This window comes from Odontesthes bonariensis, chromosome 8, assembly GCF_027942865.1.
Source record: "Odontesthes bonariensis isolate fOdoBon6 chromosome 8, fOdoBon6.hap1, whole genome shotgun sequence".
NCBI classification, from domain to species: Eukaryota; Metazoa; Chordata; class Actinopteri; order Atheriniformes; family Atherinopsidae; genus Odontesthes; species Odontesthes bonariensis.
Window position 1 is genome coordinate 1,133,928 of NC_134513.1, and position 26,073 is coordinate 1,160,000.

Sequence of the window (26,073 nt, forward strand, 5' to 3'; positions counted from 1 at the left end):
TATGAGGATAATGTTCCTAACTTTGTCCCTGGTTAATCCCTGCAGAGGGAAAGCAGAATATCAAAATGCTAATGCCCCATAAAGATGTCAGCGGTGACATTTTACAGCGGCTGCACAGATGTGAACAAGGTTGGCTGCTGCTGCTGCTGAAGAACTTTTCACACTTTACTTATCTCACTGGTCCCACATGCTCTTTTGAAGGATTCGACTGTGTAAAATATTCTAAATCAGCCGTTACTTTCTGCTCCCAAGGACAAACGCAACAGTTTTACCCTTAAATGTAACTCTGAGACGCCAGCAGGATCCGTCCGCCGCCACCGTTAGCTCTGACACGGCTCTGAAGGTCACGGTGCGTCCTCGTTCTGCAGGTTTCACTCCGATAAACACTTCATTAGGACCCAATGACCCCATCAGCTGCGTCTCCTGGACAAAGTTAGAATGGTTTTAAGTCGGCATGACCTTCAGAAAGCCATGATAGTGTCCAACTGTGGTCCAACTTTGGTCCAACTTTGGTCCAACTTTGGTCCAACTTTGGTCCAACTGTGGTCCAACTGTGGTCCAACTGTGGTCCAACTGTGGTCCAACTGTGGTCCAACTTTGGTCCAACTGTGGTCCAACTGTGGTCCAACTGTGGTCCAACTTTGGTCCAACTTTGGTCCAACTTTGGTCCAACTGTGGTCCAACTGTGGTCCAACTGTGGTCCAACTTTGGTCCAACTGTGGTCCAACTGTGGTCCAACTGTGGTCCAACTTTGGTCCAACTGTGGTCCAACTGTGGTCCAACTTTGGTCACTTCTGGAGACTAATTTCTATGCTTGAAAACATTTCCTATAAATGAAGGCAGGAGCAGAAAGACGAAGAGACGATTCGGCACAATCAGCTGTTTATGCAGGAAATCGTTGTGGAAACATGAACCGGGGGAGGAAACACATCCACACTCTGATTGAATAGCACCCATTAATGGCTTAAAAACAGATATCGGTGGCACCTCATCGGATGCTGAACCTGGAGAGCAAACAGTCTGTGTGAAGCCTTAAAACACAGGAAGTGTCCAAAAGGAGGGAAATTAAATGCCCCGAACCTCCCGTCTCCATTTCCTGTCCCAAGGACGAATCTCAGAGTCCCTTTAAAGAGAAGATGGCTTCCACACAGACCTTTCTTTACGCCACCAAAGCTTCAGGAGAGCAGCACTACAGACTGGAGGAATACCGATCCCTGTTCACATAGTCTCTGTAGGCGAACTTGGCTTCCTTGGCGCCATGCGGGATCCGCCCAAAGGGCTCGTGGTCGTTGAAGCACGAGTCGAAGACCTCGTCCACGATTTTCTCTGCCTCCTCTCGGCTGATTTTCCTCACGGCCAGGATGGAGCGCAGGGCGCGGCCTCGGACGCACTCCTGAGGGAAAGGAAACGGGCGAGTTAGGCGTGAGAGCGGCGCCGCGGGGCTGAGAAACTAAAGAGCTACAGAACTAAAAAACTAAAGAACTAAAGGGCTAAAGAGCTAAATAACTGAAGAGCTAAAGAGCTAAAGAACTAAAGAACTATAGGACTAAAGAACTAAAGAGCTAAAGAACTAAAGAGCTAAAGAGATAAAGAACTAAAGAGCTAAAGAACTAAAGAGCTAAAGACCTAAAGAACTAAAGAGCTAAAGAGCTAAAGGACTAAAGAGCTAAAGAACCAAAGAGCTAAAGAACTAAAGAGCTAAAAAACTAAAGAGCTAAAGAACTAAAAAACTAACGAACTAAAGAGCTAAAGAACTAAAGAGCTAAAGAACTAAGGGCTAAAGAACTAAAGAGCTAAAAAACTAAAGGACTAAAGAACTAAAGAGCTAAAGAACTATAGGACTAAAGAACTAAAGAACTAAAGAGCTAAAGAGCTAAAAAACTAAAGGACTAAAGGACTAAAGAACTAAAGAGCTAAAAAACTAAAGAACTATAGGACTAAAGAGCTAAAGAACTAAAGAGCTAAATAACTAAAGAGCTAAAGAGCTAAAGAACTAAAGAGCTAAAGAGCTAAAGAACTAAAGAGCTAAAGAGCTAAATAACTGAAGAGCTAAAGAGCTGAAGAACTAAAGAGCTAAAGAACTAAAGAGCTAAAGAGGTAAAGAGCTAAAAAACTAAAGGACTAAAGAGCTAAAGAGCTAACGAACTAAAGAGCTAAAGAACTAAAGAGCTAAAGAACTAAAGAGCTAAAGAGCTAAAGAGGTAAAGAGCTAAAAAACTAAAGGACTAAAGAACTAAAGAGCTAAAGAACCAAAGAGCTAAAAAACCAAAGAGCTAAAGAACTAAAGAGCTAAAGAGCTAAAAAACTAAAGGACTAAAGAGCTGAAGAACTAAAGAGCTAAAGAACTAAAGAGCTAAAGAACTAAAGAGCTAAAGAGCTAAAGAACTAAAGACTAAAGAACTAAAGTGCTAAAGAACTAAAGAACTAAAGACCTAAAGACTAAAGAACTAAATAGCTAAACAAGCTAAAGAACTAAAGAGCTAAAGAACTAAAGAGCTAAAAAACTATAGAGCTAAAGAGCTAAAGAACTAAAGAGCTAAAGAACTAAAGGACTAAAGAGCTAAAGAGCTAAAGAACTAAAGAGCTAAAGAGCTAAAGGACTAAAGAGCTAAAGAACCAAAGAGCTAAAAAACCAAAGAGCTAAAGAACTAAAGAGCTAAAAAACTAAAGGACTAAAGGACTAAAGAGCTAAAAAAAAACTAAAGAACTATAGAACTAAAGAGCTAAAGAACTATAGAACTAAAGAGCTAAAGAACTAAAGAACTAAAAAAACTAAAGAACTATAGGACTAAAGAGCTAAAGAACTAAAGAGCTAAAAACTAAAGGACTAAAGGACTAAAGAACTAAAGAGCTAAAAAACTATACGACTAAAGAACTAAAGAGCTAAATAACTATACGACTAAAGAGCTAAAGAACTAAAGAGCTAAATAACTAAAGAGCTAAAGAACTAAAGAGCTAAATAACTAAAGAGCTAAAGAACTAAAGAACTAAAGCGCTAAAGAGCTAAAAAACTAAAGGACTAAAGGACTAAAGAGCTAAAAAACTAAAGAACTATAGGACTAAAGAACTAAAGAGCTAAATAACTAAAGAGCTAAATAACTAAAGAGCTAAAGAACTAAAGGGCTAAAGAGCTAAATAACTGAAGAGCTAAAGAGCTAAAGAACTAAAGAGCTAAATAACCGAAGAACTAAAGAGCTAAATAACTAAAGAACTAAAGAGCTAAAGAGCTAAAGAACTAAAGAGCTACAGAACTAAAGAGCTAAAGAACTAAAGAACTAAAGAGCTAAAGAACTAAAGAGCTAAAGAACTAAAGAGCTAAAGAACTAAAGGACTAAAGAGCTAAAGAGCTAAACAAGCTAAAGAACTAAAGAGCTAAAGAGCTAAAGAACTAAAGCGCTAAATAACTGAAGAGCTAAAGAACTAAAGAGCTAAAGAACTAAAGAACTAAAGAACTAAAGCGCTAAAGAGCTAAAAAAATAAAGGACTAAAGGACTAAAGAACTAAAGAGCTAAAAAACTAAAGAACTATAGGACTAAAGAGCTAAAGAACTAAAGAACTAAAGAACTATAGGACTAAAGAACTAAAGAGCTAAAGAACTAAAGAGCTAAATAACCGAAGAACTAAAGAACTAAAGAGCTAAAGACTAAAGAACTAAAGAGCTAAAGAACTAAAGAGCTAAAGACTAAAGAACTAAAGAGCTAAAGAACTAAAGAGCTAAAGAACTAAAGAGCTAAAGCGCTAAAGAACTAAAGAGCTAAATAACCGAAGAACTAAAGAACTAAAGAGCTAAAGACTAAAGAACTAAAGAGCTAAAGAACTAAAGAGCTAAAGACTAAAGAGCTAAAGAGCTAAAGAACTAAAGAGCTAAAGAACTAAAGAGCTAAAGAACTAAAGAGCTAAAGAGCTAAAGAACTAAAGAGCTAAAGACTAAAGAACTAAAGAACTAAAGAGCTAAAGACTAAAGAACTAAAGAGCTAAACAAGCTAAAGAACTAAAGAGCTAAAGAACTATAGAGCTAAAGAGCTAAAGAACTAAAGAGCTAAAGAACTAAAGAGCTAAAGAACTAAAGGACTAAAGAGCTAAAGAACTAAAGAGCTAAACAAGCTAAAGAACTAAAGAGCTAAAGAGCTAAAGAACTAAAGCGCTAAATAACTGAAGAGCTAAAGAACTAAAGAGCTAAAGAGCTAGAGAGCTAAAGAGCTAAAGAACTAAAGAACTATAGGACTAAAGAACTAAAGAGCTAAAGAACTAAAGAGCTAAAGAACTAAAGAGCTAAAGAACTAAAGAGCTAAAGAACTAAAGAGCTAAAGCGCTAAAGAACTAAAGAGCTAAATAACCGAAGAACTAAAGAACTAAAGAGCTAAAGACTAAAGAACTAAAGAGCTAAAGAACTAAAGAGCTAAAGACTAAAGAGCTAAAGAGCTAAAGAACTAAAGAGCTAAAGAACTAAAGAGCTAAAGAACTAAAGAGCTAAAGAACTAAAGAGCTAAAGAGCTAAAGAACTAAAGAGCTAAAGACTAAAGAACTAAAGAGCTAAAGACTAAAGAACTAAAGAGCTAAACAAGCTAAAGAACTAAAGAGCTAAAGAACTATAGAGCTAAAGAGCTAAAGAACTAAAGAGCTAAAGAACTAAAGAGCTAAAGAACTAAAGGACTAAAGAGCTAAAGAACTAAAGAGCTAAACAAGCTAAAGAACTAAAGAGCTAAAGAGCTAAAGAACTAAAGCGCTAAATAACTGAAGAGCTAAAGAACTAAAGAGCTAAAGAGCTAGAGAGCTAAAGAGCTAAAGAACTAAAGAACTATAGGACTAAAGAACTAAAGAGCTAAAGAACTAAAGAGCTAAAGAACTAAAGAGCTAAAGAACTAAAGAACTAAAGAGCTAAATAACCAAAGAACTAAAGAACTAAAGAGCTAAAGACTAAAGAACTAAAGAGCTAAAGAGCTAAAGACTAAAGAACTAAAGAGCTAAAGAACTAAAGAGCTAAAGAACCGAAGAACTAAAAAACTAAAGAGCTAAAGACTAAAGAACTAAAGAGCTAAAGAACTAAAGAGCTAAAGACTAAAGAACTAAAGAGCTAAAGAGCTAAAGAACTAAAGAGCTAAAGAACTAAAGAGCTAAAGAGCTAAAGAACTAAAGAGCTAAAGACTAAAGAACTAAAGAACTAAAGAGCTAAAGACTAAAGAACTAAAGAGCTAAACAAGCTAAAGAACTATAGAGCTAAAGAACTATAGAGCTAAAGAGCTAAAGAACTAAAGAGCTAAAGAACTAAAGAGCTAAAGAACTAAAGGACTAAAGAGCTAAAGAACTAAAGAGCTAAACAAGCTAAAGAACTAAAGAGCTAAAGAGCTAAAGAACTAAAGCGCTAAATAACTGAAGAGCTAAAGAACTAAAGAGCTAAAGAGCTAGAGAGCTAAAGAGCTAAAGAGCTAAAGGACTAAAGAACTAAAGAGCTAAAGAGCTAAAGAACTAAAGAGCTAAAGAGCTAAAGAACTAAAGAGCTAAAGAACTAAAGAACTAAAGAGCTAAAGAACTAAAGAGCTAAAGAGCTAAAGAGCTAAAGAACTAAAGAACTAAAGAGCTAAAGAGCTAAAGAACTAAAGAGCTAAATAACTAAAGAGCTAAAGAACTAAAGAGCTAAAGAGCTAAAGAACTAAAGAGCTAAAGAACTAAAGAGCTAAAGAGCGAAAGAACTAAAGAGCTAAAGAGCTAAAGAACTAAAGAGCTAAAGAGCTAAAGAGCTAAAGAACTAAAGAGCTAAAGAACTAAAGAACTAAAGAGCTAAAGAACTAAAGAGCTAAAGAGCTAAAGAACTAAAGAGCTAAATAACTAAAGAGCTAAAGAACTAAAGAGCTAAAGAGCTAAAGAACTAAAGAGCTACAGAACTAAAGAGCTAAAGAGCTAAAGAACTAAAGAGCTAAAGAACTAAAGAGCTAAAGAGCTAAAGAACTAAAGAGCTAAAGAACTAAAGAACTAAAGAGCTAAAGAACTAAAGAACTAAAGAGCTAAAGAGCGGCTTTTAGCCAAACTTACGCACCTGCTGATGCTGCTTCAAGCCGAAGTTCAGTCTGGAGACTTCACTGGAAAAGGAGCAATCCCCGCTGAGGTTCGCCGCTCGGATCTGACGATCGGGACATAAAACTTACTCTCAAACACTTCTGAGGAAGGGAACCTTCCTCAATGGAAACCTAAACCTGAACCTCTCACCTCGGAACAGGCCAGATGTCTGAAGTTGTTGAACCAGTCCACGTTGGCGCGGCAGTGGTCGAAGGCGTGGATGAGCTCGTGCGTCACCACTCGGTTCATGTGAGACTGCTGGTGGATGTTGTTCTGACACAGAACAATCTGAGGAAACACAACGAGGAGGAGAGCTGTAATGATGCGGCGTTTAAAGGGACAGATAAAAGTAATAACATTTTAAAAATAGACAAAATACACTGGCAAAAAATAACAAAGAGAAAGAAAAACAGGAAACAGGGGCGCCAAAATCATGGAGTGCACAATAGGGACCGATAAACAAAAAGTTTTCAGTGCAATCTGTTGGTTTTCTTAGCTAGGAAATTGTTTTTGAATTGGCTCTATATGAACGAATTGGATTATTTTACGAATTATGATTATTACTAATTAATTGAATTCCAATTGGCTTGAATTGGACTTACTATCTAAGTGCCTTGAGATGACATTTGTTGTATTTGACGCTATATAAAAAAAAATGAATTGAATTTAATTGAATAGCACATACTCTCTCTTACTCTCATCACACATTCAAACAACTATATCTATAACTATAATAATAACTATATAATATCTAAACAACTATATCTATAACTATAATAATAATAACTATATAATATCTAAACTATATCTATAACTATAATAATAATAATAACTATATAATATCTAAACTATATCTATAACTATAATATCTAAACAACTATATCTTTAACTATTATAATAATAATAATAATAATAATAACTATGTAATATCTAAACTATATCTATAACTATAATTATAATAACTATGTCATATCTAAACTATATCTATAACTATAATGATAATAATAACTATATAATATCTAAACTATATCTATAACAATAATAATAACTATACAATATCTAAACAACTATATCTATAACTATAATAACAATAATAATAACTATACAATATCTAAACAACTATATCTATAACTATAATAATAATAATAACTATATAATATCTAAACTATATCTATAACAATAATAATAATAATAACTATGTAATATCTAAACTATATCTATAATAATAATAATAATAACTATATAATATCTAAACAAATATATCTATAACAATAATAATAACTATATAATATCTAAACAACTATATCTATAACTATAATAATAACTTTATAATATCTAAACAACTATATCTTTAACTATAATAATAATAACTATATAATATCTAAATAACTATAACTATATCTGGTCAATAATGATAAAATAAACTTTTTTTCTTTAAGTTTGTGTGAGAGCAGAAGTTAAAGGGTTAAACTCGTTAGCAAAATGGTTTATTGACTTCAGAAACCAAGGGAGAAGTAAAGGGATATTCTCAAAAACTTGGAGAACCGTTTTATGATGCAAATGTATTACTCTGTTGAACGCATATTGTTCTGAGAAGCAAAAGGCTTTATTTTTTAAACCCCAGCCAACTAGCCGGACTACCTTCATCAACACCAAAACGAGGCTGGAACTCTGCTCACAGGACGCAGCAGGGGGTAAGAAGATGTTCAGAAATGATGCTGCTGATATGGGATGTTACACAGCTTCATGTCAGAAGAGGCGAACTGTCCCTTTAAAGAGGCGACCTGTCCCTTTAAAGAGGCAAACTGTCCCTTTAAAAAGGCAAACTGTCCCTTTAAGAGAGCCAACTGTCCCTTTAAAGAGGCCAACTGTCCCTTTAAAGAGGCCAACTGTCCCTTTAAAGAGGCCAACTGTCCCTTTAAGGAGGAGAACTGTCCCTTTAAGGAGGAGAACTGTTCCTTTAAGGAGGCGAACTGTCCCTTTAAAGAGGAGAACTGTTCCTTTAAGGAGGCGAACTGTCCCTTTAAAGAGGAGAACTGTCCCTTTAAAGAGGAGAACTGTTCCTTTAAAGAGGCGAACTGTCCCTTTAAAGAGGCGAACTGTCCCTTTAAAGAGGAGAACTGTCCCTTTAAAGAGGCAAACTGTTCCTTTAAGGAGGCGAACTGTCCCTTTAAGGAGGCGAACTGTTCCTTTAAGGAGGCGAACTGTCCCTTTAAAGAGGAGAACTGTCCCTTTAAGGAGGCGAACTGTTCCTTTAAGGAGGCGAACTGTCCCTTTAAAGAGGAGAACTGTCCCTTTAAAGAGGAGAACTGTCCCTTTAAAGAGGAGAACTGTCCCTTTAAAGAGGCAAACTGTCCCTTTAAAGAGGCCAACTGTCCCTTTAAAGAGGAGAACTGTCCCTTTAAAGAGGCGAACTGTCCCTTTAAAGAGGAGAACTGTCCCTTTAAAGAGGAGAACTGTCCCTTTAAAGCGGTGAACTGTCCCTTTAAAGAGGAGAACTGTCCCTTTAAAGAGGCGAACTGTCCCTTTAAAGAGGCGAACTGTCCCTTTAAAGAGGCAAACTGTCCCTTTAAAGAGGCGAACTGTCCCTTTAAAGAGGAGAACTGTCCCTTTAAAGCGGTGAACTGTCCCTTTAAAGAGGAGAACTGTCCCTTTAAAGAGGAGAACTGTCCCTTTAAAGAGGCGAACTGTCCCTTTAAAGAGGAGAACTGTCCCTTTAAAGAGGCAAACTGTCCCTTTAAAGAGGCGAACTGTCCCTTTAAAGAGGAGAACTGTCCCTTTAAAGCGGTGAACTGTCCCTTTAAAGAGGAGAACTGTCCCTTTAAAGAGGCGAACTGTCCCTTTAAAGAGGAGAACTGTCCCTTTAAAGAGGAGAATTGTCCCTTTAAGGAGGCGAACTGTCCCTTTAAAGAGGAGAACTGTCCCTTTAAAGAGGCGAACTGTCCCTTTAAAGAGGAGAATTGTCCCTTTAAGGAGGAGAACTGTCCCTTTAAAGAGGAGAATTGTCCCTTTAAAGAGGCCAACTGTCCCTTTAAAGAGGAGAATTGTCCCTTTAAGGAGGCGAACTGTCCCTTTAAAGAGGAGAACTGCCCCTTTAAAGAGGAGAATTGTCCCTTTAAGGAGGCGAACTGTCCCTTTAAGGAGGCGAACTGTCCCTTTAAAGAGGCCAACTGTCCCTTTAAAGAGGCCAACTGTCCCTTTAAGGAGGCCAACTGTCCCTTTAAGGAGGAGAACTGTCCCTTTAAAGAGGAGAACTGCCCCTTTAAAGAGGAGAATTGTCCCTTTAAGGAGGCGAACTGTCCCTTTAAAGAGGAGAACTGCCCCTTTAAAGAGGAGAATTGTCACTTTAAGGAGGCGAACTGTCCCTTTAAGGAGGCGAACTGTCCCTTTAAAGAGGAGAACTGCCCCTTTAAAGAGGAGAATTGTCACTTTAAAGAGGAGAATTGTCCCTTTAAGGAGGCGAACTGTCCCTTTAAAGAGGAGAACTGCCCCTTTAAAGAGGAGAACTGTCCCTTTAAGGAGGCGAACTGTCCCTTTAAGGAGGCGAAGTGTCCCTTTAAAGAGGCCAACTGTCCCTTTAAAGAGGAGAACTGCCCCTTTAAAGAGGAGAACTGTCCCTTTAAGGAGGCGAACTGTCCCTTTAAGGAGGCGAAGTGTCCCTTTAAAGAGGCCAACTGTCCCTTTAAAGAGGCGAACTGTCCCTTTAAGGAGGAGAACTGTCCCTTTAAAGAGGAGAATTGCCCCTTTAAAGAGGAGAATTGTCCCTTTAAAGAGGCGAACTGTCCCTTTAAAGAGGAGAACTGCCCCTTTAAAGAGGAGAACTGTCCCTTTAAGGAGGAGAACTGTCCCTTTAAAGAGGCCAACTGTCCCTTTAAGGAGGAGAACTGTCCCTTTAAAGAGGAGAATTGCCCCTTTAAAGAGGAGAATTGTCCCTTTAAGGAGGCGAACTGTCCCTTTAAAGAGGAGAACTGCCCCTTTAAAGAGGAGAATTGCCCCTTTAAAGAGGAGAACTGTCCCTTTAAAGAGGCGAACTGTCCCTTTAAAGAGGAGAACTGCCCCTTTAAAGAGGAGAACTGTCCCTTTAAGGAGGAGAACTGTCCCTTTAAAGAGGCCAACTGTCCCTTTAAGGAGGAGAACTGTCCCTTTAAAGAGGAGAATTGCCCCTTTAAAGAGGAGAATTGTCCCTTTAAGGAGGCGAACTGTCCCTTTAAAGAGGAGAACTGCCCCTTTAAAGAGGAGAACTGTCCCTTTAAGGAGGAGAACTGTCCCTTTAAAGAGGCGAACTGTCCCTTTAAGTAGGAGAACTGTCCCTTTAAAGAGGAGAACTGTCCCTTTAAAGAGGCGAACTGTCCCTTTAAGGAGGAGAACTGTCCCTTTAAAGAGGCGAACTGCCCCTTTAAAGAGGCGAACTGTCCCTTTAAAGAGGAGAACTGCCCCTTTAAAGAGGAGAACTACCCCTTTAAAGAGGCGAACTGTCCCTTTAAAGAGGAGAACTGCCCCTTTAAAGAGGAGAACTGTCCCTTTAATGAGGAGAACTGTCCCTTTAAAGAGGCGAACTGTCCCTTTAAAGAGGAGAACTGTCCCTTTAAAGAGGCGAACTGTCCCTTTAAAGAGGAGAACTGCCCCTTTAAAGAGGCGAACTGTTCCTTTATAGAGGCGAACTGCCCCTTTAAAGAGGCGAACTGTTCCTTTATAGAGGCGAACTGCCCCTTTAAAGAGGCCAACTGTCCCTTTAAGGAGGAGAACTGCCCCTTTAAAGAGGCGAACTGCCCCTTTAAAGAGGAGAACTGTCCCTTTAAAGAGGCGAACTGCCCCTTTAAAGAGGAGAACTGCCCCTTTAAAGAGGCGAACTGCCCCTTTAAAGAGGCGAACTGCCCCTTTAAAGAGGCGAACTGCCCCTTTAAAGAGGAGAACTGTCCCTTTAAAGAGGAGAACTGTCCCTTTAAAGAGGCGGACTGTCCCTTTAACTGCATCTTCTGTGACACCGTCCTACCTGAGAGGAGGTCGCGTCAAAGCCGCCGCTGACCGTCCCGTCGCAGTCTTCACAGGAGAAGTGCCGCTTCTTAAACACTTCGCTGTTAAAGACAATTTAAAGTGTAAATACCGTAAATTTGAAAGGGTTTAAGCACACACTCAGAAAGATGTTAGTTTTCTTCTTCATTCTAAAACTGTTAATGACAATTTAAAGAAGCAGAAAATAATACACACGTACCAGCCCGAGCTCTTCATGGCACTGAGGAGGAGTTTGGCGTACGGACCTGGCAGAAGCACAGACAGCTGTTAGCTTGAGCTAACTGCAATTAGCATTCACAATCAGACAGCAGCGTAACTTATTTTTGTAACTCGCATTTACTTGTGTAATTTTTTTAAATTTTTTTTAATTTATTATTATTTTTTTTTTTCTCTTTTTTAACTGTGTTCTTCTTTCATTTTATGTCCTTTGTTCATTACTGTACACTATTTCTTCCATGACTGCTGTTAATGTGATATCGTGAAGATAAATAAAGTTTATTTAAAAAAAATATATGGTCCAAATATGGTCCAATTATGGTCCACCTTATTTATAAATAAAGTTTATTAAAAAAATAAAAAATAAAAAAATAAATCAGACAGCAGCGAGCTCCATGAGCTACATTAGCAACATTAGCTACATTAGCTACATTAGCTAACGCTACGTGCTGCTACCCAAATACTGGGCGCTAAACGCCGTCATTGCCCAGATATTTTAATCAGAAACACATCTAACAGAAGCGTCTCTGGGTTTAAATTAGCTGACATTTCCTCTAAAAGGCTAAATTAGCAAGCTTTTGATACTCACTCGTTTCAATGGAGAACTGCAACATGACCTGACACTTGTGGTTGAACGTAAACAGCTTCTGACCGAATGTTTTTTCCTGTTGCTTTCCCTTGTTCCTCTCGGGGAATAAATCGTATCCATATTCCTCATCTTGTTTAGTCTGGTCCATTGTGTTAAATGTGAACAAAGTGGAGTTAATGTTAGCATAAAAGGTCCCAGTTTGCTACCACCAGCTCGCAAGATAGGTCATCACTGTTTGGTATGCAAAGATCGTCTATTCGGAAAGTGCAGGACAGTCATTTACTCAGTAAGACTGCTGTGGACCAAAATGAGAACCGACTCACGTAACCTGTACAGCGCATTTTCCAAATAATTCATGCCTTTGAGAAGATATGTTACATGGCCAGTTTTGTTTAAACTGTGGCAATATCTTGTTTTGGGGGGTTAGCCTTCTGTATCCAGTCCTATTATTTGTAAGCGTATTATCTTACTTTACGCTTGTGGAGTGAAAACGACCGGTTTGTTAATATAGACGATCTTCGTTTACGTTCCAAGAAGCGCAAAGGCTGCCGGGACTCCGCTGTCATGGCTCCGAACGTAAACAGAAAGCTGTGAATAACGACTCTTTTTTTTGTAGTTTTTTGTCAATCAGCAGCAACTACGTTTTAACTTTTAAGCCAGGAAGGAAGCAACAGGTATTTTACCAAGTAAAAGTAACATAGAGTCCTTTCCCTTTGCTTTGTTCTCCATATATTTGGCGTTTCTGCCGGCCGGCTAGCTAGCTGCTAGCTGCGGAAAGCACGACAGCGTGATTCTCGTGTTTTCCACTAAGCTGCTGCAAACCTGGACTTGAAGATAAAAGCACAACAGCAACAAAAGTGTTAAGAATTTGTCCCAAAAAACAAATGTCTGTTTCGCAGGAGGCAGCATGTCCGGGGGGAGCAAAGCCGTTGAGTTACAGCTTCAGATGAAGCAGAACGCGGAGGACCTGCACAGCTTCATGCGGGAGCTGCAGAGCTGGGAGGCGGACATGAAGGAGAAGGACCAGGAGCTGAGGACGGAGGGAAGCCAGGACGGTCAGGTAACTGCTGCAGAACATACAGAGTTAAATGATGGTTAACTGATGGTTAAATGTTTAAATGATGGTTAAATGGTAAATGCTGGTTAAATGCTGGTTAAATGGTAAATGCTGGTTAAATGCTGGTTAAATGGTAAATGCTGGTTAAATGCTGGTTAAATGCTGGTTAAATGGTTAAATGATGGAATGATGGTTCAGGTAAGCTCCTGCTGCAGAACATACAGAGACAGACGCCTGGAGCAGATGTGGTTTCCCATCAGCCACTCGTTGTCTCTTTGTGTTGCAGAAAAATCTCCCACCTGTGCGAAACAAGGACTTCAAAACCAAGATGAGGGAAAAGAGGAGGAAGAAGAAGAAGCAGCTGACCGGCCATGGTGACACAAAAGCAGAGGAGGCCCAACAAGCTTCGAGAATAAAAGCCTACGACTACCGATCGTGGGACAAGTTTGATGTGGTATCTGAAGCTTTGAACTCTCTAAACGCAGGCGTAGAACTGAAGGCCGGTTTGCTACAGATGGGTTTTTCTTGTGGTTGCAGGACAAAGCTCTGGAAGAGATGGATAAGGAGGAATCTCACGCAGAGTCCAATGAGTCCGACTCAGAGGTGGATCAGGACAGAGCGCTGGCTGACAAGGAGAAGGTAGATAAAGCACCAGATGTGGAGCATAAAGCACCAGATGTGGAGCATAAAGCACCAGATGTGGAGCACAGGCAGAACCCGTGTGGTGATGTTTTACTCTGGGTCGTGCTTTTATTCGCAGGGCAACAAGTTCTTTAAGGAGGGGAAGTATGACGATGCCGTAGAGTGTTACACCAGAGGGATGGAGGCAGATCCTTACAACCCCGTGCTGCCCACAAATAGAGCGACCTCCTTCTTCAGACTCAAGAAGTGCGTCCTCAGCGAGGGTTAAATGAGGGTTAAATGGTTAAATGATGGTTAAATGAGGGTTAAATGGTTAAATGATGGTTAAATGAGGGTTAAATGCTGGTTAAATGTTTAAATGATAGTTAAATGCTGGTTAAATGTTTAAATGATAGTTAAATGCTGGTTAAATGCTGGTTAAATGTTTAAATGCTGGTTAAATGCTGGTTAAATGTTTAAATGATAGTTAAATGCTGGTTAAATGCTGGTTAAATGTTTAAATGCTGGTTAAATGCTGGTTAAATGTTTAAATGCTGGTTAAATGTTTAAATGATAGTTAAATGCTGGATAAATGCTGGTTAAATGTTTAAATGATAGTTAAATGCTGGATAAATGCTGGTTAAATGTTTAAATGATAGTTAAATGCTGGTTAAATGCTGGTTAAATGTTTAAATGATAGTTAAATGCTGGTTAAATGTTTAAATGATAGTTAAATGCTGGTTAAATGCTGGTTAAATGCTGGTTAAATGTTTAAATGATAGTTAAATGCTGGTTAAATGCTGGTTAAATGTTTAAATGATAGTTAAATGCTGGTTAAATGCTAGATAAATGCTGGATAAATGCTGGTTAAATGCTGGTTAAATGTTTAAATGATAGTTAAATGCTGGTTAAATGCTGGTTCCATCGGTTTTCTTGTCTCCGTGTCACAGGTACGCTGTGGCAGAGTCCGACTGTAACCTGGCCATCGCCCTGGACAGCAGCTACTACAAGGCGTACGCTCGCAGGGGAGCAGCTCGCTTTGCGCTGAACAGATCTGAGTCTGCGTTAGAAGGTAGCTCACGGTTTCCAGAGAGAGTTTAAGCTGAGCGCTCCGAGGTGACGGCGCTGCTCTGTTTCTGCACAGATTACCGGATGGTTCTCCAGCTGGACCCTGGGAACCTGGAGGCGCTAAAGGAAGTGAAGAAAATCAAAGAGGTCGGTGCTCATCTTTGAACGGGGCTCGAGCCTTCGGTGGTCTCCTGCTTTAACGTCCTCCTTATGGCTGGTTCAGGTCCTCCGACATCCGGCGCCCGATGTCCCGGGCGACGCCGCGCAGCCGGAGGAGGCCGCCGCTGCAGATGCTGAGCAGCAGCAACATCTGGAGGAGCAACATCTGGAGGAGCAGCAGCTGGAGGAGCAGCAGCTGGAGGAGCAGCAGCTGGAGGAGCAGCAGAGGAAACAGGAAGCAGTTGTGTTCAAAGACAGAGTACGCCTTGTTGTAGTTAAACATGGTCCTTCATGGAATGCTGGTTAAATGTTTAAATGCTGGTTAAATGTTTAAATGATGGTTACGCCTTGTTGTAGTTAAACAGTCCCGGACATGTTTCAGTGCTTCAGCATCTGATGAGTGCACGTGTCTTTCAGGGGAACGCTTATTTCAAAGAGGGGAAGTATGAGGCGGCGGTGGAGTTCTACACCAAAGGGATGGAGGCGGACAGCAGGAACGTCCTGCTTCCTGCCAACAGAGCCATGGCCTTCCTGAAGCTGGAGAGGTGAGGACACAGGCAGGCCTTCATTCACCCGATTACGCCCCGCCCATTTTTAACTGCCTGTTTTCTTCCGCTTTGTGTTGGGACTTCCGGTCAGCTAGTGTAAGATGGATGTTACCTGGGCAGAGACGAGCGGTGCTGTTCGTAGTAGTGGAGGTGAAATGTTACTACACCCTAGGCTAATAACAGAGCGGATGGCCCCCTGTGACGGACGGCCATATTTTCAATCATATGGTTTTATCTGTAGGCGTAGACGGGGCTTCGATGGAAAACTTTAAAAGCACCGAAGCATACCAGTACCTACACAGCGGAGAGGTCGGTCGCGTCCTGCTGATAAACTGGATGATCAAAAGTTATTTTTAAAAGCCACCGTAAGCCCAAGCCAGGCCAGCTCTCCAGGTCACAACTTTTGGGTTTTGGTCACAACGGAGGGAGTTGTGGGGACAGCAGGATGCTCTTGTATTGCCGGCCTGGGAAGATCCTGCAGTCACGCCGCTGCAATTTAGTGGAAGGTAAGCAAGGCAGCGCTATGTTGATGTGTGTAAAGGTCTTGCAGCATAGTCGTGCTCGGTCATGTATTGATCCTCCCACTGTGTTCTGATGTCGTGATGTCCATCACCCTCGAGCTCAGGCTCAGGCTCAGGCTCAGGCTCAGGCTCAGGCTCAGGCTCAGGCTCAGGCTCAGGCTCAGGCTCAGGCTCAGGCTCAGCAGCATTGCTGGTTGATGCCTCTATGAAAATAATGACTCAGTTAAACAGGGTGCTTGAAGCCTTGAAAGTCTTAATAAGTATGGAATTTTGAAGCACTGTTTTCCAGACCTTGAAAAGTCTTGAATTTTGTGTGAAAGTCTTCATAAAGTATGGAAAATAAATGTATGGTAGAACTTTACAGTATGCTCAAAGGCATTGTGAGATGAGAAATAGGAAGGTGGGCTATAAAACTATCATTTTACTAACTGGTCAGTACTGTATCAGCCTAATGGGATGATATCCAATCAGCGCATGCTTAGCTCAGTCTGGCACATTTTCGTAACGTCACTGCTGAGGTCTGTTGACATGTACTTGTGATTTTTATGTTTTCAAACGTGTTCATCAGTAAAAGCATAATTTACTGTGAATAATGCATTTGTTCATTAAATGCTAGCCAATAAAAATGAACATTTCTAATAAACACAGTTGGTACAATCTCACCCAATGAAGTAGGCACACAAGTTACAAGCACATAAAGTTAAGGTCTTGGGGAAAAAAAGTATCAGTTTTAAAAAAGTCTGTAATTTTAATTTGGAAAAAGAGCAAGCACCCTGTTTAAAACTAAGATTTATCCGTGTTGTCATGGCTTAACTAAGATTAACACTGTTTTTAAAACGTTTACTCCTAAACTACAATCGTTTAAAACTGTTGACAAGCAGTCGATAACAGAATGTTACCACAAATGTAGCTAGCTGCTAACTGGCGTTAGGGCAAAGTATGTTCTGAGAACTTACCTGAATGCCTAACTAGCTGTCGTCGCGGACGTCTCACCGGAGCTTCACAGCCGAGCCATTTCTCAGGATACGGGTGCTGGGTAGTAGGTCTACCCTCCACAGAATGAAACGAACAGACATAGGGCTTTTTGGGAGGGTTTTTAACTTAAGTGCCCTCAGCCAAAGACGCCAGCGGATGTAGATGAAAACGTGGCCCACAGCATTCAATTCGCCTCTTCCCGTGAGTAAAACACTGTTGCTGAAGAGACAATCTTCTCTTATTCCAATTATTGTGGCAACCACAGACTGCACAAATGATACAAGTCATTTTAAATGACTTCTTTTTACCCTCGATTTTTAGCCTCTGCAGTGTCTTTAGAGGCAGCTTCATGTATTCACTCCTCCAGTGTGTGCTGAGGCAGCTTCATGTATTCACTCCTCCAGTGTCTTTAGAGGCAGCTTCATGTATTCACTCCTCCAGTGTCTTTAGAGGCAGCTTCATGTATTCACTCCTCCAGTGTCTTTAGAGGCAGCTTCATGTATTCACTCCTCCAGTGTCTTTAGAGGCAGCTTCATGTATTCACTCCTCCAGTGTCTTTAGAGGCAGCTTCATGTATTCACTCCTCCAGTGTGTGCAGAGGCAGCTTCATGTATTCACTCCTCCAGTGTGTGCAGAGGCAGCTTCATGTATTCACTCCTCCAGTGTGTGCAGAGGCAGCTTCATGTATTCACTCCTCCAGTGTGTGCAGAGGCAGCTTCATGTATTCACTCCTCCAGTGTGTGCAGAGGCAGCTTCATGTATTCACTCCTCCAGTGTCCTTAGAGGCAGCTTCATGTATTCACTCCTCCAGCGTGTGCAGAGGCAGCTTCATGTATTCACTCCTCCAGTGTGTGCAGAGGCAGCTTCATGTATTCACTCCTCCAGTGTGTGCAGAGGCAGCTTCATGTATTCACTCCTCCAGCGTGTGCTGAGGCAGCTTCATGTATTCACTCCTCCAGTGTGTGCAGAGGCAGCTTCATGTATTCACTCCTCCAGTGTGTGCAGAGGCAGCTTCATGTATTCACTCCTCCAGTGTGTGCAGAGGCAGCTTCATGTATTCACTCCTCCAGTGTCTTTAGAGGCAGCTTCATGTATTCACTCCTCCAGTGTGTGCAGAGGCAGCTTCATGTATTCACTCCTCCAGTGTGTGCAGAGGCAGCTTCATGTATTCACTCCTCCAGCGTGTGCTGAGGCAGCTTCATGTATTCACTCCTCCAGTGTGTGCAGAGGCAGCTTCATGTATTCACTCCTCCAGCGTGTGCAGAGGCAGCTTCATGTATTCATGCCTCCAGCGTGTGCAGAGGCAGCTTCATGTATTCACTCCTCCAGTGTGTGCAGAGGCAGCTTCATGTATTCACTCCTCCAGTGTCTTTAGAGGCAGCTTCATGTATTCACTCCTCCAGTGTGTGCAGAGGCAGCTTCATGTATTCACTCCTCCAGTGTGTGCAGAGGCAGCTTCATGTATTCACTCCTCCAGCGTGTGCAGAGGCAGCTTCATGTATTCACTCCTCCAGTGTCTTTAGAGGCAGCTTCATGTATTCACTCCTCCAGTGTGTGCAGAGGCAGCTTCATGTATTCACTCCTCCAGTGTGTGCAGAGGCAGCTTCATGTATTCATGCCTCCAGTGTGTGCAGAGGCAGCTTCATGTATTCACTCCTCCAGTGTCTTTAGAGGCAGCTTCATGTATTCACTCCTCCAGCGTGTGCTGAGGCAGCTTCATGTATTCACTCCTCCAGTGTGTGCAGAGGCAGCTTCATGTATTCACTCCTCCAGTGTGTGCAGAGGCAGCTTCATGTATTCACTCCTCCAGTGTCCTTAGAGGCAGCTTCATGTATTCACTCCTCCAGCGTGTGCTGAGGCAGCTTCATGTATTCACTCCTCCAGTGTCCTTAGAGGCAGCTTCATGTATTCACTCCTCCAGTGTCCTTAGAGGCAGCTTCATGTATTCACTCCTCCAGCGTGTGCAGAGGCAGCTTCATGTATTCACTCCTCCAGTGTCTTTAGAGGCAGCTTCATGTATTCACTCCTCCAGTGTCTTTAGAGGCAGCTTCATGTATTCACTCCTCCAGTGTCTTTAGAGGCAGCTTCATGTATTCACTCCTCCAGTGTCTTTAGAGGCAGCTTCATGTATTCACTCCTCCAGTGTGTGCAGAGGCAGCTTCATGTATTCATGCCTCCAGTGTGTGCAGAGGCAGCTTCATGTATTCACTCCTCCAGTGTGTGCAGAGGCAGCTTCATGTATTCATGCCTCCAGTGTGTGCAGAGGCAGCTTCATGTATTCACTCCTCCAGTGTGTGCAGAGGCAGCTTCATGTATTCACTCCTCCAGCGTGTGCAGAGGCAGCTTCATGTATTCACTCCTCCAGCGTGTGCAGAGGCAGCTTCATGTATTCACTCCTCCAGCGTGTGCAGAGGCAGCTTCATGTATTCACTCCTCCAGCGTGTGCAGAGGCAGCTTCATGTATTCACTCCTCCCTTTGGGTCCTTTCAGGTATGAGGAGGCGGAGCAGGACTGCACTGAAGCCATTTCCATGGACAACACCTACTCCAAAGCCTTCGCCCGCCGAGGCACGGCCAGGGCGGCGTTAGGGAAGCTGGAGGAGGCCAAGCAAGGTTGGAACCCACGCAGCTGCGTCTCCTCCATGTCTGTCAGGGTTAAATGTTTAAATGCTGGTTAAATGTAGCCTGGGAATTCCCATGCTGCTTTGCGCGCGATTTCATTCACACTGCAAAGGCAGCCTGGAAACCACCGCCCTTATTTTTGCCTGAGTTAGGGAACCAATCACAGAACGGGGGGGGGGGGGAGCAAGACGATGACGACGTCTCTGCGCGACACCGAAGCTTGTAGCGTGTTAATCCAACATGGCAGCGGACACAACGTTACCGTTCGATGCAGCCTTGTTTTAAGTAGCTTAGAACGCAAGTTTACTTTTAAAGAAGAGCAACGTTCGGCGTTGAAAGATTTCATTGCCTTCTTCCTCGTCGAATTTCTGTCGCTCTACATACGTCATCTGGTATAAGTGATACAATTGGCTATGAATCGCTCGCAAAGCAGCATGGGAAGAACCAGACGCCATTTGATAGACATTCGTAGCGCCCAATAAACGGCTCTAGGCATTCGTAAACCACGCCTCAAATACGAGAAAATGCCCACCGAGTTCCCAGACCACCATCTCATCCAGATGTGGACGCATCAGCCAGGCTAGGTTAAATGATGGTTAACTGTTTAAATGCTGGTTAACCCTAACCCTGACCATTCTGGGTTGACCCTCCCTTCCACCTCTGCTGTGGCTCCACAGACTTCCAGCAGCTGTTGAAGCTTGAACCAGGGAACAAGCAGGCCCTGAACGAGCTCCAGAAACTGCAGCAGGTAGGTGAAACCATCCCCACTAACCCATTTATCTCCTGTCATGCTTTTACTCGCTCCTCACCGTGTCTCTTCTCCTGTCAGGAGACGGGGTCCGGGGGTCTCCTTCAGACGGAGGACGGCTCGCAGAGGAGGACCGTCCTGCCGATGGACAAACCAGAACATCTGCGCTCGGCTGTGAGTTCCAACCTCTGCGCTTCAGCTTCTCCTGCTGAAACCAGAGAATTACTTTGGATTATTTAGTTTTTATTTAGCACTGTTTGATAAAGGAAATGTGCACCTTTAATAGCATTATGTATCATCAGAAACAGAGGAAACGTTCAGGGATTTACTTCTTCTTCTGTCCTCCACTTGTCCAGTTTCCTCAGATGTTTTAAGGACATACTGCACACCATGCTGAGATATGCCAAGTTTTCAGCTGACAGCTCTTTGGGAATCACCTTGTTGCTGCAGAAAACCTGTTTTCTGTCTGTCACACTGTGTTATCTTTGCTGTTTTTCTAAAGAAATGGGAACAGATGATGCGTCTCTGTGACAGGCTGCTGGGAACAAAGTGCCTAAAGATCCAGTTTAAAACGGCTTCTTTGCTAAGTTGGACCCAACACTGGTTCATCCCTTGAGTTAGGAGCCTTTTTCCTGCCTGAATGGTTCATAGCTCAGAGTTAAGTGGCTTAACGAAGAAAAACTGGACTGAAAATGAGGAAAAAAGCAGAAAATGTCCAAATAAAAACTCTGAAAAACCTTCAGAAAGTGTTGAAACTATTGCTGAAGATCACTTAAGCTGCTTGGATGCACAATATAAAGAAATAAGAGGCGTCTCATGACCAAAATGCTCCAAAAACCACATAAAATACTTAATATGGCTGTCACAATCATACACATGTAGTTGGAAATTAATTGTTATACAATAAATTATAATTAAATTTCTGTTTCTGTTAACTTTAGGCCACTATTTGAGTAAATTAATGTAAAAAAAAATGTAATAATTTTTTGTTTTGCTCCTCTGACTCCAGATCCAGGAGTTAGGAGCCTTTTTCCTGCCTGAATGGTTCATAGCTCAGAGTTAAGTGGCTTAACAAAGAAATAATGGGCTGAAAATGAGGAAAAAAGCAGAAAATGTTGCAGAAGGTGTGGCTGCTTGGAAGGACCTGAGCAGACTGCAGGTCCTTAATCAGACTTCTTCTTCTTCTCTCCCGACCTTCAGAAACCTCTGAGGAGGATCGATATCCAGGAGATCAGTGGGAAGGCGCCGGCGCCTGAGGAACCGGCTGCGTCCAAGTCGCTGGTCCAGGAGGTGGCGAGGGAAGCCGAGGACGGGTCCTCCCCGCTGTCCACGTCGCCCAGCGCCAAGATGATCAAGATGGAGGAGGCGGCGGACGCCCCGCCGCACGGATCCCACCCGTAAGCGGCGCCGCCTCCCCGTCTCTGACCTCTTCTCTCGTAGCTCGCTGTGACGCCGCTTTGTTGTTCTCACCAGACGTCCTGCCAGCCGACAGTCCGGCCCGCCGGCGCCGAAGGAAACCTCCGGTTCTCCTGAAGCCTCCGCCGCCCCCGCAGAAGAGGCCCCGCCCCCTCCGCCCGCAGAAGAAGCCCCGCCCCCTCCGCCCGCCAGCAGCTTCCAGCTGGAGGCGGACCTCCGGCAGCTGGGGAACCGGCCCGAGCAGATCTACAGATACCTGAGGGTGAGCGCCATGCTTCCTGGCGTCCGCTGCGGCGTCCCTCAGAGCTCCGTCTGAAGCTAACGTCTCTTCTGTGTTGGCAGCAAATCCGGCCCGAAGCCTACGCCAAGATCTTCAACAACTCGCTGGAGCCGCACATCCTGAGCCAGCTGCTGCGGACGCTGCACGCCTTCTACATGAGGTGAGCGTTTTATCCAGATCAGAATCAGAATCGCTTTTTATTGCCAGGCATGTGGACACACACGAGGAATTTTACACCTCGCTCTCTTCAGTGCAACAAATACAAAAAATAGACAAAAAATGAAATGATGAGCCCGATTCCTGCTCAGCTCTCACACTGTTCTAGCCTAGCAACCCAGACCCCTACAGCAAAAAGCTGTACGGGGGTCTGGTGACGCTGGTGTGGGCGGGATAAACGGTGGTCTGTTAAGTTGCCTCTGCACCCAACGCCACGCAATAGGATGGCGCAACAACCAATCAGAGCGATGAAGAAGGATTACGTAGTCAGCGCGACGGAAAGTACGTGGTGGAGTGTAGTCTAATGTCAGAGAGGAAAGAATATGATTTTTCTTTTCGACTTTGCCTGTTTTCAACACCGGCACTCCAATCTGTTAATGTAGAAACTGTACGCCAATAATGTGGAAGAACGGAGCTAAACCACAGTTTAGGATTTCTGGCGTCCTTGTAAATTCAGCTCATATCTTCGAAAGAAAAACAAACAATTGCTGAGAGATTAACGCAGGTCGGAGTGCCGGGATTGAAAACACAGGCAAAGGCAAACAGAATTTGTAAAGTTTGTCTAAGGTTTTTTACGAGAAAAACTTAAGTGCAGTTATCTGTTCGTCTCGCAAAGGAAACTGTAAATTTAAATCTTCTAGAGTCGCTGCCAAAGCCAAATCTAAAGCCTGTTGGCTGGTGCAGCCATCGTTTACCTCTCTCTGGAACTACACACTGAAACGTCGCACGTCTGTCGTCACCAGGTAGCCCCGCCTCCGACCCCGCTCCTCACGATGTGATTGGCCTGATTAAGTTTCCATTTTTAGCCTCGCAAAACGACCACAACTGACTAGACTAGCCCGGGAGCAAATTCAATTTGCGGTCGCTAGGGGGGTCTAGATTTCTAGGCTAGCACAGTTCAGGCTGTTTCAGACATTAACTGAAGCTTCTCTGCAGGAACGAAGCTCCGGCCGTCCTCCTGGAGACTCTCCGCAGCCTGTCGGGCCTGAGGCGCTTCGACATGGCCGTCATGTTCACCTCGTCCCCGGAGAAGAAAGGTGGAGTTCTTCTTCTTCTCCTCTCTGTGCTCCTCCATCTTCTTACATCATCAAATCAAATCAAATTTATTTATATAGCACATTTCATGTACAAACAGTTCAAAGTGCTTTACATAAAATAAAAGCATTGCAGCAGGGAGTGGAAGAAGCATTAAAAATACATAAAATAATATAAAGAGAAACAAATAAAATCATTTAAATGAATTTAAAAACCAGCAACAGTCCAGATAAGTTCAAAGATAGCGTGCAGATTTCATGCATAGACACATGAGAACAGAAATGTTTTTAACCTGGATTTAAAAATGTCTCCATTTGGTGAAAGTTTAATCTCCATCTTCTTGCTTCGTAACTCCCGTACTTCACCTTCTGCTCCTCTAGTGCTCAGAGACCTGTTCGACTTCCTCCTCCGAGCCGAGCTGGACCCGTCGCTGGTGGCGGCGCTGCAGAAGAAGTACGGCGTGTGATGATGGATCTGAGGATCTCAGAGCTGAACACTGAACTGAACTGTTCGTTCATCAGAACCAGGCAGGAGGCTCCCTTTGGTGCATATTAATGAAACAAAGCCCAGTAACAACAAAACGGTGTCAACCCTCCATCCCTGTAAACATTTATTTCTGCATCTATCTATCTCTATATATATATATGAATAACTTTCACACAGTGAGGCAAACTGAATCCAGAGGATCATCTTTCTATGCACTTGAGTTCAAAGAATGAACGGTTCTGTTCTGCTAAACTCACACAGGAGATCAAAGCGTTCAAATTGGACAGATTTTGGTCAAAAGTCCCAGAGATGAAGTGCAAATAAAGTTGTTTTTTGTAATTTGTGTGTCTGTTGTCATCTGTGGTTCAGTCACGTGACTGATACCTACCGGCACTGCCACATAATGACCACCAGATGGAGCCAAAGCTGCTTTAAGAAGGTTATTTGGATCATTTTTCAGGTTTCCTCAGCCTTAGTTCCAGATTAAATAATCCCGCACACATAAACATTTCAACAAATACGCTTTAATGATTTTTAAAACGACTACGACAAACTAATAATATTGATCCCTAATACAGAAAGTTAGAAGAAGAAGAAGAAGAGAAATGGGATTTCTGGGTGTTTGCTCTCAAAGTGACGTCTCCTTGGAGTCTTTTGGAGGCCTGAAGGTTAAAATCTCTGTGAACGTGTGACCTGCAACGGAAAGAAGAGAAGCTATCAAAGTCTTACCAAGTATATTTGTCTCATTCCTAGTCAAAATATCTCATTACACTTAATATGAGACACAACTGCCTAACAAGCAGCATTTCAGCCAGATATAGGGACTTGTTTTGAGACAATACATCTGGAATATCTTGTTAAATGAAAAAGTCTTGAAAACAAATTGTTTTGAGTCACATATCATATGAAACAAGCTTTTTTTTGACATTTGAAGAGGTTTTTAAGCTAATTTCAAGATCAGACAGAGGCTGCTTCACCCAAAGACCCGAACACTTCTCTTACGTTTCCACTGGTCCAGCGGCAGGTCCGTGTTGTCCATGGTCTGGTCGTACGGCAGCGCCTCGGCCTCCTCCTCCCCGTCTCTGAACTCGCTGAAGAAGGGCAGCTCCAGCGCCTCCGAGGCACTCGCCCGGCTCTCCGGGTCCAGGAGCAGCATCTCCTCCAGGACGCTCACCGCTGCGGTGCACAGAAACAGGTCAGAAAGGTCAAAGGTCAAAGTCGGCACCGAGGCGGTCTGGGAGCAGCAGCACGTAGGGATGGGAATGGAAAACCGGTTCTTGTTGAGAACCGGTTCCCAGTGTTTCAGTTCCTTGGAATCGTTTTGGCGATTTGGCAAACGATTCCCTTATCGATTCCAGTGGGCGCGAATGACGTCACCACGCAGCGTTGCGTGGCGAGTCCAGCGCAGCCAGCAGCCAACAGTAAACATGGCGCCCAAGCGGAACAAACGCTCAAAAGTTTGGTTACACATCCCTAAAAAAGACGACAACAGGGCAACTTGCAAAGTGAATATTTCACCAAAGGGAGGAAATACTACCAACATGCAATAACTATGAATGAATGTCGCGTTTTCGATCCGCTCCGGACTAACGTTGGTGAATCTGAACCCAGCAGCGTTAGCAACGTTAGCAACGTTAGCATGTCCTCGGCTAACACTGCAGGTAACTAACTAACTAACAAGCACTGCCTATCATGTTAGCTCCATTTGCCTGATTGTAAAAGCTGCTGTTAGTAACGGTTAAGGTTAAATGAATGCCTTCTCAGGCATTACATTTAGATGAAATCATGAGAGACAGAGCCTGACTGGCTCAGAGCCAGAGGCTGGTGGTACTACCCCCAGTTCACCTCTACCTCCAGCTTCTCCTTTCACCAGAGCAGGAAGAGTTCAATTACCCAGGCCAGGATAGACCAATGTGGACCTCACCGTTGTTGGGTTTGTGAGGTCACGACTCGTGTTACTTCTAAACTAAACAAAGTTGATGCTGATCGACCGGTTTGTTGTCCTTTTTCTCCAAATGAGAATCGATAATGGAACCGATAAAGAACCGAATCGTTAAGCAGAATCGGAAATGAAATTGGAATCGTAAAAATCTGATCAGTTCCCATCCCTAGCAGGACGGGCGTGTGTCTGCGTACCGTTTGAGCCGGCTTTGGAGAAGAGGCTGTGCAGATCTTTTTTGGGCACTTTGGGTAAGCTTCTGATGTAGTTTTTGGCCTGTTGGCAGAGAGAAATATGACAGAATAATTACGTTAGAGAACACTTTCCTACTGAAGGCCTGTGAGGCTCTGACCAACCAATGAGCTCAGATTGAATTCAGGAGCTCAGAAAGCTTCCAGCTCAGGAGAAATAACAGGAATCTGCAGAAAATAAAGCTGAATGTGACTCAGGGACATTTTCCCTCTTTGTTTGATGAAAACTGATGTTACGACTTACATCTTGGTTCTGTAGT

At 42.8% G+C, this 26,073-nt stretch overlaps 3 protein-coding genes across 3 annotated transcripts in view; 1 reads left to right on the forward strand and 2 right to left on the reverse strand.

Annotated features, from left to right (window-relative positions):
* Positions 1 to 865: 865 nt before the first annotated feature.
* On the reverse strand, positions 866 to 12,121 carry atp23 (ATP23 metallopeptidase and ATP synthase assembly factor homolog). Its single transcript, XM_075472444.1, has 6 exons — positions 11,873 to 12,121; positions 11,267 to 11,312; positions 11,048 to 11,129; positions 6,205 to 6,342; positions 6,035 to 6,118; positions 866 to 1,393 (listed from the first exon to the last, which is right to left on the reverse strand). The coding sequence occupies exons 1-6, from the start codon at positions 12,018 to 12,020 to the stop codon at positions 1,190 to 1,192; spliced, it is 702 nt and encodes a 233-aa protein (XP_075328559.1). The 5' UTR covers positions 12,021 to 12,121; the 3' UTR covers positions 866 to 1,189.
* A 295-nt stretch (positions 12,122 to 12,416) lies between these two features.
* Positions 12,417 to 23,962, forward strand: LOC142385095 (RNA polymerase II-associated protein 3-like). Its single transcript, XM_075471269.1, has 17 exons — positions 12,417 to 12,546; positions 12,772 to 12,932; positions 13,216 to 13,383; positions 13,467 to 13,568; positions 13,690 to 13,817; positions 14,501 to 14,622; positions 14,695 to 14,765; positions 14,842 to 15,036; positions 15,195 to 15,322; positions 19,312 to 19,433; positions 20,120 to 20,190; positions 20,272 to 20,364; positions 21,391 to 21,587; positions 21,664 to 21,868; positions 21,949 to 22,046; positions 23,039 to 23,139; positions 23,518 to 23,962. The coding sequence occupies exons 2-17, from the start codon at positions 12,780 to 12,782 to the stop codon at positions 23,601 to 23,603; spliced, it is 2,040 nt and encodes a 679-aa protein (XP_075327384.1). The 5' UTR covers positions 12,417 to 12,546; positions 12,772 to 12,779; the 3' UTR covers positions 23,604 to 23,962.
* Positions 23,963 to 24,174: 212 nt separating this feature from the next.
* Positions 24,175 to 26,073, reverse strand: part of LOC142385733 (mitogen-activated protein kinase 12-like) — an 8,589-nt gene continuing 6,690 nt past the window's right edge. The window contains exons 9-12 of the mRNA XM_075472445.1: positions 26,058 to 26,073; positions 25,760 to 25,838; positions 24,626 to 24,799; positions 24,175 to 24,316 (exon numbers count right to left, since the gene is read on the reverse strand). The exon at positions 26,058 to 26,073 is cut by the window's right edge and continues 64 nt beyond it. Of these exons, the coding sequence (XP_075328560.1) occupies positions 24,252 to 24,316; positions 24,626 to 24,799; positions 25,760 to 25,838; positions 26,058 to 26,073 (334 nt within the window). The 3' untranslated portion in view covers positions 24,175 to 24,251. The remainder of the gene's footprint in view (positions 24,317 to 24,625; positions 24,800 to 25,759; positions 25,839 to 26,057) is intronic.

Bases quoted from the DNA above. Each gene is read 5' to 3' on its own strand.
- LOC142385095 (XM_075471269.1), top strand. From the start codon at position 12,780: ATGTCCGGGGGGAGCAAAGCCGTTGAGTTACAGCTTCAGATGAAGCAG. The intron at 14,766-14,841 runs GTCGGTGCTCAT...TGGCTGGTTCAG, and splicing joins AAGTGAAGAAAATCAAAGAG to GTCCTCCGACATCCGGCGCC. The intron at 20,365-21,390 runs GTGAGTTCCAAC...CCCGACCTTCAG, and splicing joins CAGAACATCTGCGCTCGGCT to AAACCTCTGAGGAGGATCGA.
- atp23 (XM_075472444.1), bottom strand. From the start codon at position 12,020: ATGGACCAGACTAAACAAGATGAGGAATATGGATACGATTTATTCCCC. The intron at 11,313-11,872 runs GTGAGTATCAAA...TGCTTCTGCCAG, and splicing joins GCAGTTCTCCATTGAAACGA to GTCCGTACGCCAAACTCCTC. The intron at 6,119-6,204 runs GTGAGAGGTTCA...CCCGATCGTCAG, and splicing joins GACATCTGGCCTGTTCCGAG to ATCCGAGCGGCGAACCTCAG.